Source organism: Zootoca vivipara, chromosome 13 (assembly GCF_963506605.1).
Source record: "Zootoca vivipara chromosome 13, rZooViv1.1, whole genome shotgun sequence".
Taxonomy (NCBI): domain Eukaryota; kingdom Metazoa; phylum Chordata; class Lepidosauria; order Squamata; family Lacertidae; genus Zootoca; species Zootoca vivipara.
The window spans coordinates 32327281-32338524 of NC_083288.1; the positions used below are offsets into that span (position 1 = coordinate 32327281).

Below are 11244 nucleotides of genomic sequence, written 5' to 3' on the forward strand. Positions count from 1 at the left end.
AATATGCAGGAATTTGGTCTGGCAGGAGTTAAGCTTTTGTTCCTAAGAATCATGTGAAATATTATGCTTTTGCTCACAATTAATAAAGGGCCAGGGTGATGACTCATGATGAGTGACCTGTAGTTAGAAATGCTGGTAGAAAAGGTGTAGCTGAGTGGTAGCACTATGGCTTTGCATGTCCCAGCTCAATTCCCTGCTTCTCTAGGTAGGGTTGGGAGCGACTCTGCCAGTCAATGTAGACAAGGTGAGATCAAATAATATGATTCTATATAAGATGTCCTGATTGAATGTTTGAACTTAAAGCACAGTATATATACATCAGAATTTGAAGAGAATTATAAGAGAAGAGAAAATGATAAATTTGATATTGAAAATATAGTAAATATTTCCAGATATTATGTATATGTAGAATTTGATATAAAACAGGGGTTCCCAAACTTGGGTTGCCAGCTATTTTTGGACTACAATTCCCATCATCCCTGACCACTGATCCTGCTAGCTAGGGGTGATGGGAGTTGTAGTCCAACAGCAGCTGGAGTCCCAAGTTTGGGAAACCCTGATGTAGAGCATTTCATTAAATAGACATCTATTTATGCCTCCCTCCCCCTCTCTTTTTCCTTATTCTGCAAAAAGAAAATGCAGATTCTTAATCTGAAGCATCTTATGATGTTGAATAACTAACACAGGGGAGTTGGAACCACATAGGAAAATAAGTATTCCAGAGACAAAGGTTGACGGAACTAGGCCATATTTATTAATTTAACACAAGAGATTGGCAGGAAGGATACAAGGTATGAAATACTAATGGCACATGACAAGATGGACAAACCAACCATGCCAAGGGTAAGATGTAGTATCCTAGTATGATGGTAGGCAAAGCATTCCTACTTAGAATCCCAAAAATCAGCCAGCAAATGTCTGCACTGAATAATGGTTCGGAGGGTGGGTGCCATAAAACCCCAAGAAGGCCAAGCTAGAAGCTAGGGTGGGCTTAAATGTCAACCCTGCCTCCATTGTTCTGGTGCAGTATGCATGAGCATGAATAAGACCAAATGCCAAACCTAATAATAATAATAATAATAATAATAATAATAATAATAATAATAATGTATTTCTACCCTGCCCATCTGGCTGGGTTTCCCCAGCCACTCTAGGCGGCTTTCAACAGAACATAAAAAACAAAATAAAACTTCAAACATTAAAAACTTTCCTAAACAGGGCTGCCTTCAGGTGTCTTCTAAAAGTCAGATATTCTCCTTGACATCTGTTGGGAGGGCGTTCCACAGGGTGGGAGCCATTACCGAGAAGGCCCTCTGCCTGGTTCCCTGTAACCTCACTTCTCACAGTGAGGGAACTGCCAGAAGGCTTCCGACACTGGACCTCAGTGTCCAGGCTGAACAATGGGAGTGGAGACGCTCCTTCAGGTATACTGGGCTGAGGCCGTTTAGGGCTTTAAAGGTCAGCACCAACACTTTGAATTGTGCTCGGAAGTGTACTGGGAGCCAATGTAGGTCTTTCATACATCCAAGGAGCACAGAGTGGCCCCTCTCTGCTTCCAAGGGGATCAACGGTTGCAGCCCCTCACACTCCGCCTTTGTCCCCGGCAGCCAGAGCATGCTCCCCCACCAGCCATTGCTGAGAATTCCCCTCAGCTCACAGAATTGAGGGGTGGCTTTCCCTCCAAATAGGGCAACTTAGAATGGGCCAATCAGAGGATCCACTTGGAGGGCCTCTGGCTAGATGGGCATTGGTTGCTGCTCCCTCCAGCCTTGAAGCAAATTTCCAAAGGCTGGTTGTGTGAGGCTTCCGCAGCGCAGTCAGCTGAAGAGCACCCCCCCCTTTACATTATTCCATTTACACTTCAGGTCAATTACTTATCATGCTTTTAAAATGTATTTTTCCTTTCCAGATTCTGCTTGACATTGCTTTTCCCCTAGGTCTTTAACCAATGGTTTTCTTGTACCTCCTGATCTGGCTATGGTTGCTAATGGTTGCCGTATTTGGAATGGGAAGGGTTAGGGTTAGGGAAATCAGCAGGTTGGGAGGTTTTGCCTTATCCATAGCCAAACGTCACAACTGTTAAAGTATTGGAGGGAACCAGGTCTTCAAACATAGGGTGAAGTGGTGCATCACCCACCATTGTATCAGATGTGTATTCATGATACCCCATTAGAAGGGTCTTGGGGGAAGTCCCTATCTAGAAGCTAAGCTTAGGACAGATAGACCATAGGGCTTCCAGCTGTAGCCTTAGGTTGGCCAACTCAGTAGATCAGTGTCCTGGGGACATAGACCCTGAAGCAGTTCCAGTACTCTAGCAAGAAGCTGGAATGGATATACACACAATGCCGGAGCCAAAGTGCCACCTATACCTGTAATCAATAAAGTTGTGGCCATATTTATCCAGATAGTTGTCCGCTTGAGTTTGTACCGTCACACCTCACATAGTATCAGGCCAGGAAGGGGAGGCACAGTAAAAGAGGAAGAGAATTCTCTCAGGAACATGCTTTGCGATCACAGCATGCCTCTGACAGCTGGCTCAAGAGATGGGAGAGTTGAGATCCTTCTTTCAATCCACATCAGTAGATCACTGGTTTGGGATGAATTATTTTGATTGGCAGATCCTTTAGTTGTTACATTTTAATAAATATAACCTGTTATCCATCTTGCTTGCCCCATGTCTTCTTGTATGTGTTGGCAATGAGCTTCCTATTATACACCAATATGCATACTCAGAAGTGTGGTAAGCCACACTTTGAATAGAATCTAAAAGATAGTTTCTTGGTAAACTTTCAATTAATCTTAAGATTGTTTGAATATATCATGCAATCTTCTGGGCATTTATTTTACAGAATGTAGGGTTGCCGTGTGTGTGTGTGTGTGTGTGTGTGTGTGTGTGTGTGAGAGAGAGAGAGAGAGAGAGAGAGAGAGAGAGAGAGAGAGAGAGAGAGAGAGGAGAGTTGCTGAGCTTTTTTTTTGGTGAACATCCACCCACCAAAAAAGAAAATGTTTTGGGGGCTTTGGGGGATTTTTATGGGTTTTTCTCTTAATTACCCCCCTTGCCATATGCCCAGGTTTTCCCAGACATTTTGTGCATGCATGCATGCACACACACACACACACACGGGATACTTTGAAGGAAGGGTGGAATAATGAATAAATAAATAGCCCGCCAAAAAAATTCTTTCACTTTCTTTCTTAAAGACCAACACAACAAAATTATTTATTTATTTTTGACCTATGTAAAACAGTATATTGTATTATGGTAAATTGGAATAAAGTACATGCAGTAGTGAAAGTAAAATTACAGTGCATTCTATTTGGAAAGAAAAGAAAAAAAGGGTGTATATTAGGCAAAACTGTGTACAAAATAAGCATAGAAAGAGAAAGGCACACTAGAATTTTCATGATATTTTTTTAAAGCAACTACCGGGAAAGCATAATTTTCATTTTTATATATCTCAAATTTGTTGAGACGTAACTTTAAAATAAGTATTCCCCTAAAGAATTGTGTTTCATAGAGACAAACATGTTTGCTGGAGCAATACCACAGAGGAACTTTTTGAAAACAGGTAATTTTCATCCACCTCCCTCAATCATTAAATTGAGTGTGGTCAGTTTTGCTCCCTCTTGAATACACTGCCCAAGTTGTGCAGGCACTAGCAAAACAAATAATCAAGAGCATAGTGAGTGGTATAAATACCCCTGCACTGCTGCAACCTGGGGCTCCAATATACGAGGCTTTAAGGTTTGTACTGCAGGCTGCAGAGTAGAGTATCAGTAAAGTGGAATCAGACTGGCATACTCCTGGGCGTTCTATGGAAGATGGGGAAACAAGGAATTTGGTGTTTTGAGGAAAGATTTGCATTTGCGATATTACTGGTCTTGTTGCATATTATGATGCCTCATATGGCACACAAGAGTAATCATTGCATTATTAGTGATCCCATCACTGTTCGTCAGAGGTATCTGCAATCTGGTGATCTCATAATTGGTGGAATTATTTATCAGTTTTTGCTGCCTGATCAACTACATAACTTTGATAAAGACCCTCATGGTGAATTGATTGAAGAAACTCTGTAAGCCTGCCTTCCTGTCTTCCCTCCGTCCCTCCCTTCTATTAAATAGAGCTTTCCAGGTCATATATTCACACATGGATTGAAATTAGCAACAATAATATGTGAACTGTTTTCTTTGCGTAGAGTATATGCATGGACTACAGACAGTAAAAGAGCATGTATTAGTGGAATTCCTCCTGCATAGCTTTGCTCTGCTCTTTCTAGGGAAAGGTTTGGACAAAGGTCCGTATGTGTGTGTGTGTGTGTGTGTGTGTGTGTGTGTGTGTGTGTTGTCCTCGCACTTTTCCCTGGAAAACTTGTATTTTACTGTTGAATCAGAACAAATTGGAATCCATGGAAAATCTGCTGTGATTCAGCAGTAAAACACAGGTTTTCCTGGATAAAGCACTGGGACAAAAAAACAAGAACCCACTGAGAGCTGGACCCAGAAACCTCGGACCCGTGCCCAGAAATGCAGCCAAAAAGGAAGTGTGGATGAGCCCAGAGTGTGGGCAGAGGCAATTTAAGTCTCTCCTTTGCTGTGACCTTGGTAAAAATTTGCCTGTGCTGTTATGTGCGAATATATACTGAAATCATGGCTGAGAAAGGAGAGCTTAAATTAAGCTTCCCTTCCCAAATGCTATGGTGTTCATGATAACCCCTACACACACACACACACACACACACACACACACACACTCATGTTTGGCATTTAATTTTTAAGCCCTCATGGTGTGAATACCAATCATGCCATAGTTATAGAAAATTGTGCATTAAAGGGAGAAAAAAAATATTTTTCATTTCAGTTTTCTGACAGGACAGTTTCCATCGTGAATTCAAGCTTTTAAAAAATTAAGCCCTCAGCTATATCAGAAACCAAATATTTTGCTACTGAAAATAATCTTTGAAATAATTAACTGAAAAGTTGAGTTACATCTCCTGCAGCATATGGTCCTGGTGAAGAGCAACACTGTAAAAGTTTTACAAAGAATAAAGTCTTACTTTATGTTCCATTCAAATCTCATTATAGTATACTGACTAAGAACTATCTGCACACCCTAGCATTGGTGTATGCTGTGAAGGAGATAAATGAAAGCCACTATATCTTACCAAATGTTACCTTGGGCTTCCATATCTATGAATGTTATTCCATTGCACATTGGACCTACCTTGGCGTATTGCAACTTCTCTCAGCAGAGAACAGATTTTTCCCCAACTATAGGTGTGGTGTTCAGAACCAACTGATGGCTGTCATTGGGGCTCTTTATTCTGAAACCTCCCTCCACATGGCAACACTATTGGGCATGTACAAAGTTCCACAGGTAGGATATATCATGGCCACTAAGAGGCCCCAACCCCAGACACATATAACTTTGTGCTGTGGATACATCATGTTTGAGATAAGCTTTCAGACCTGCACATAAGACATACAGCAAAGCTAAATGACAAAGTCTTTGATCTTTGTTTGTGGTTTTGAGCCCCATGATGGGTGAAAGATTCCTGCATTACAAGGATATCTACAGTAAAGCCACTTGTAACAGGGGGCTGGACTAGATGGCACTTGTGGTCCCTTCCAACTCCACAATTCTGTTAGGCAAAATGTATTTGGCCATCACTGTGCACACCCCTATAGAAATGTTATATAAATACATTATAAATGTAAATAATTATACAGTCAGACCTCATGTTACATGCGCTGCAGGTTACGTCTTTTCAGGTTACGGACTCTCCAAACCTGGAAGTCCCGGAATGGGTTACTTCCGGGTTTGGTGCGTGTGCATGTGCAGAACCGTTAAATGGCTTCAGGATGCAGCGATGTTGCGAACGGGCCTCCAGAATGGATCCCGTTTGCAAGCAGAGGTACCAGTGTATAAAAAAAATAAAATTATAAAATTATACTTACAGATTATAAAAAAACTAATAATTAACTTATAAATAATAATTAGAACTGTGGTGACATTTAAAATCAATATTTATTACTAATGCAAAATAGAAACACGTTAGAATGTGGATTCAAATTATACAGATATTTAGTAATGGTCAGTTGTTATTACTTCAGGGAATCAAAATGCACACTCAGGCTTCTTTACTTCTCTGAATATATCCCATTCCAACCTCTCCCCCTTATATCTTTCCACAGTTCACATATGGCTCTGTTCCACTGATACTTGATAAAGCTGAAACTTATTCATTCTACCAGATGGTCCCAAATGAAACCTATGAGCATAAAGCGATTCTCCTGTTGCTTTTGCACTTCCAATGGACATGGGTTGGAGTCATTGCCACAAATGATGAGAATGGAGATAGATTTGTATGGACAATAACAGCAATGTTTCCCCAACGGGGAATCTGTTTTTCCTTCATAGAAAGAATTGAAGTAATTTATGTCAATGATCTGTATAGAGGTATAGGTTCAATGGTGAGAATATATAATGTTTCCATGGAGAGCAATGCCAATGCAGTTGTTGTTTATGCAGAAAACATAATCAATTTCAGATGGTTATTATACATTCCAGAAATTGAATATGATATAATGCCGCCCAAATGTAAAGTGTGGATTCTAACAGTCCAGCAGGAACTCAGTTCATACCCTTATCAAAAGGGTTGGGATTTACAAGTCATCCAAGGTGCTTTGGGCTTCACCATTCAGTCCAATGAAGTATTAGGATTCCACGATTTCCTACAGACCAGAAACCATCTGGGGACCAAAGAAGATGGTTTTATCAGTGATTTCTGGGCACAGGCATTCAGGTGTCTTTTACCACATATATTTGTTAGCACAGAGGGTGAGACGTCCTGCACTGGAAATGAGAAGCTGGACAGCCTCCCTGGGGATTTTTTTGAAATGAAGATGGTTGGCCACAGCTACAACATCTACAATGCTGTCCATGCTGTGGCCCATGGCTTGCATGCCATGCAATTATTCAAACACGGAAGAAGGATGAAACTTCAGGATCTGCAGCCATGGCAGGTAAGGGCCCAAGCAAGAAAATATGAGTTAGCACAGTGTGTGTGTGTGTGTGTGTGTGTTTAACAAACAAAGTATTCTTTTCTCCTATCACAATCAAATATATCATCCTGATATTTCTAAAACAATCCAAAGGAGGGGAATGAATTCTCATGGACCCTCTATTCCCTTCTCCTTCATCTACACCCTTCTTTTCTGATCAAGGAATCAGAAATGAATTATTTGATAACGTGATAGCTTTTAGTCCAGAATAAGAGCAATCTGTGCAAGTAATATTGTGAATGATGAGTGGTGAAGAGTCCAACATTAGGAGTGGGATAAAATGCAGCTCCAACCATTGCTTTTTCCATAGTGAAACAGTGGCCTATTGCTGGGAAGAAGCATATATGGGATATATATGGCATTTTCCAGAACAACATGAGAGATATACTTTTGTGCTGTATTACTTCATGTTTCTTATTTTGGCATACTTTTTATACCACAGGCCTTTTGCTAGGCAAAACAAAATAGTCCATATATATCCTTTGGGCCAACAGGTCTCCAATTTATTCACCAGTCTCCTATGCATTAATAGAATGGTGTTCTTCAGTCAACGATGTTTTGAATAATAGGTCCTCTTGAGTCTGCCCAGTAGATCTTGTATAATTTCTGTGAAGTGGAGTAATAGTACTGATATTACTAGAAAATAATTTCATATGTAAGCCTTTGAAATCTTTGAAGAAAATATAATTTCTTTCTCATCTTAGCTCCACCACTTTGTGAAGAGAGTCTCATTTAATAACAGTGCTGGAGATGAGATTTCTTTTGACCAGAATGGAGAACTGGAAGCTGGATTTGATATTATCAACTGGGTCATTTTCCTAAATCAGTCCTTTCGAAGAGTGAAAGTTGGCAGATTGCAAGCCAGAGCAAAAGCATTGAGCATTAATGAAGGTGCCATCACATGGCACAGTGGTTTCAAGCAGGTAATTTCAAGTAATTTTGAAAGTTTGCCACGTAAGACCAAACACTAAGGGAGCTTTCGTGAGGATGGGAACCCACCACAAATTATGCCATCTTAAAGTAAGCAATCATAAAGTACATAGGATCGAACTTCCATGCAGGAGCAGGGCTACTCATGGTTGAGTTTCTTGAGCTCAGCAGAGAGAAAACAAGACTTTAAGATACAGTTAGAATTACACCAGAGAAAAGGAGCAGATCCCACATTGATCTGATCATTTTTAATTGTTCAGCCATCAATTGTTGAACAATACCAGCAGTCATTGGGAGATCCAAAAGTATTTTTACTACCCTGGATGCTTTGGATTCTCTGTTTAATATTAGCAACTCAGTTTAATATTTCCTTTTCTTTTTTATAATTATTATTACAGATTTTCTTGGTTTACAAATGTAATTTCCACCTCAAAATCAGTGCTGTAATGTGTTATCTCATTTAAAAAAAAATCATTTTTCATGGCTAGCAATAGCCACTTTACTTTCTTTGTCTTCAGTTTTTCTTCAGTTCAATGAGACAGCTGAACAGCAATTCCTATATCCCAGACATCGCCAAGAACCTGTAATCATGGATATTGCCCTTTTTGGCTTCTAACAATGTGAACACATTTGAAAACATTGAGTTCCTGATTCTTTCCATTTGTATATAGTTGCAAGGGGTTGCAAACATTGGCGTAGCCACGATTTATGTTAGCAGGGGGGAAAAGAACCTCAGTTAGTTAAGTATTTTAATTGATTTTTATTTATTTATTGGGGGGCAGCTACCCATGGTATACACCCATGGTTGCAAAGTAGCGTAAAAGTTTCTATTTATTTGAACAAAAGGGCACATATCAAAATGATGACTTTAAACAAAGCTAGATCCTTCATGTTGACTAGGATAACATTCTAAATTTTAAGATGGAACAGAGGTTGATATGCGTACTAAATTATAATCAGAATAGACTCACCGAAATCAGTAGACCCATTGAAATCAGTAAATTAAGACACTGCCATTGCTTTGCTGAAATCAAGTCATGTATTCAGTTTTCTATCTTTCCACCATTTTATGTTGAAAATTGATGGGAGAAGACGGAAAAGTAAAAGAAAGAGGGGGGGAGAGATAGCTATAATTTTGAGCCCCCGTGATATATTCAGAAATATAGAGGGAATTGAATTTGTGTAAAATGTCTATGTAGTTGCCCAAATATATTTGCTGAATAATTTTTGTTTGTCATTTTGAAATTTCTGGGTTAGCCATTATGTGTTTCACTGGTATGTAATGACAAGGTTTTCATTATTTTCTGTCATTTATGCAAAGGCCCAGCCTATTTCTGTATGTTCAGACAAGTGCCATCCAGGTTATAGCAAGAAAATGAAGGAAGGGGCACCATTTTGCTGCTATGATTGCATCCCATGTCCAAATGGGAAGGTTTCAAGCCTTGAGGGTAAGGCCTTTGGTGTACAAGGTTATCATAACCCAAAAAAGATCTGTGAAACAAATGACAGTTGAGGAGAGAGGACACAGATTCCCACCTTCCCCGTCCCTTGACAGCAGAAGGAGTAAAAATACTGGTTTTCATTAAAGGGTGGGTGAAAATACTGGTTTTTATTAAAGAGTGGGTGGAAATATTGTGTAGTTGTTGTTATTTATTGTAACAATACATATCACATTGAATTTAATGTAGTTTCCAAAGCACATGACAATTCAGGTTGTGCTGTTGCTGATGATGTTGTTTTTAATTGGCTGAATCAGAATCTCCAGAAAGGTTTCTCTGAGGGTTTAAAAAATCAACAAAATCCAACTCAAACCTCTATGATAAGCTCTCGTGCCAAATAACACTGTCACTACCCTATTACAATGTTGCAGTATTAGGATGAGACGAGTACATGGAGGTTTGAGAAATGAGAATAAACCTTTTCTCTCCCGATTTTCAGACATGGATGACTGTTCTGAATGTGCAGAAGACCAGTATCCCAACAAGGACCAGGATTTGTGTGTTTGCAAGACAGTAACCTTCTTGTCTTATGAAGAACCACTTGGGATCATCTTAGCCATTTTTTCAATTTTCTTTTCTTTCTGCACAGCTTTGGTGCTAGGAATATTTACAAAGCAACATGACACTCCCATTGTCAAAGCCAACAACCGAAGTCTTTCGTATACTCTCCTCATTGCCCTCTTGTTCTGCTTCCTTTGTGCTTTGATTTTCATTGGCCCACCTCAGAAAGCAACATGCCTTCTCCAACAAATTAGTTTTGGTACAGTTTTCTGTGTTGCTGTTTCTTGCATATTGGCCAAAACCATGACAGTGGTTCTGGCTTTCATGGCTACCAAACCAGGAAGCATGATGAGGAAATGGCTGGGCAAACCACTGGGCATATCCATTGTCCTTTCATGCTCTCTTATCCAAGCATCAATTGGTGTTACATGGTTGGCAACCTTTCCCCCATTCCCAGATGCTGACATGCACTCAGAGGCTGAAGAAATTATACTGGGATGTAATGATGGGTCTGTGATTATGTTTTTCTGTCTTCTTGGCTATATGAGTTTTCTTTCCATGGTCTGTTTCTGCATAGCTTTCCTTGCTAGGAAGTTACCTGACAGTTTCAATGAAGCCAAGTTTATCACTTTCAGCATGTTGGTCTTCTGCAGTGTTTGGTTGACCTTTGTTCCAACCTACCTGAGTACCAAGGGAAAATACATGGTGGCAGTGGAGGTCTTCTCAATTTTAGCCTCTGGTGCTGGTTTACTGGCTTTCATCTTTTTACCAAAATGTTACATTATTGTGCTGAGGCCTGATTTGAACAACAGGGAACAACTAATTAAGTGAAAATGTTAAAATTTTTAATTGTAAGCAGTTTTTTTAACAGCATTTCATTCAATATCTGCAAACACAAAATTCTCCTTGTCTCTCACATATACAGAATCTTTCCATCTCTCTTCCCTTTCTACTTTCTCAATCTGTATATTTTCCTCTATACGGGAAAAATTCTACAGCACGATCCAGCAGTATGAGTTGGGTAAGGATCCAAAAGACCTCAAGCAGAACTGGTAAATTTCCAGTACAGTCAGGCTATTCTGTTGAAACTCTGCATCCATGGCTCAGAAATACACAAGTATACACCCCCTCTCCCAGCTCACTTGGATTCAGCTCTCTGAGCTTAAATGTGTGACTCTGATACTAGCATAAGCCATGAAAAGGGGTTGTTGTTGAGGCAGGATTGGGGGTGGGCTAAGTTGGAACCTGA

General features: G+C 39.9%; 1 protein-coding gene across 1 annotated transcript; it reads left to right on the top strand.

The window, feature by feature from the left end:
• Positions 1 to 9935: 9935 nt before the first annotated feature.
• LOC118095427 (vomeronasal type-2 receptor 26-like) lies at positions 9936 to 10826 on the top strand. The gene has a single exon (XM_035136677.2). The coding sequence runs from the start codon at positions 9936 to 9938 to the stop codon at positions 10824 to 10826; it is 891 nt and encodes a 296-aa protein (XP_034992568.2).
• The last annotated feature ends 418 nt before the right edge of the window (positions 10827 to 11244 follow it).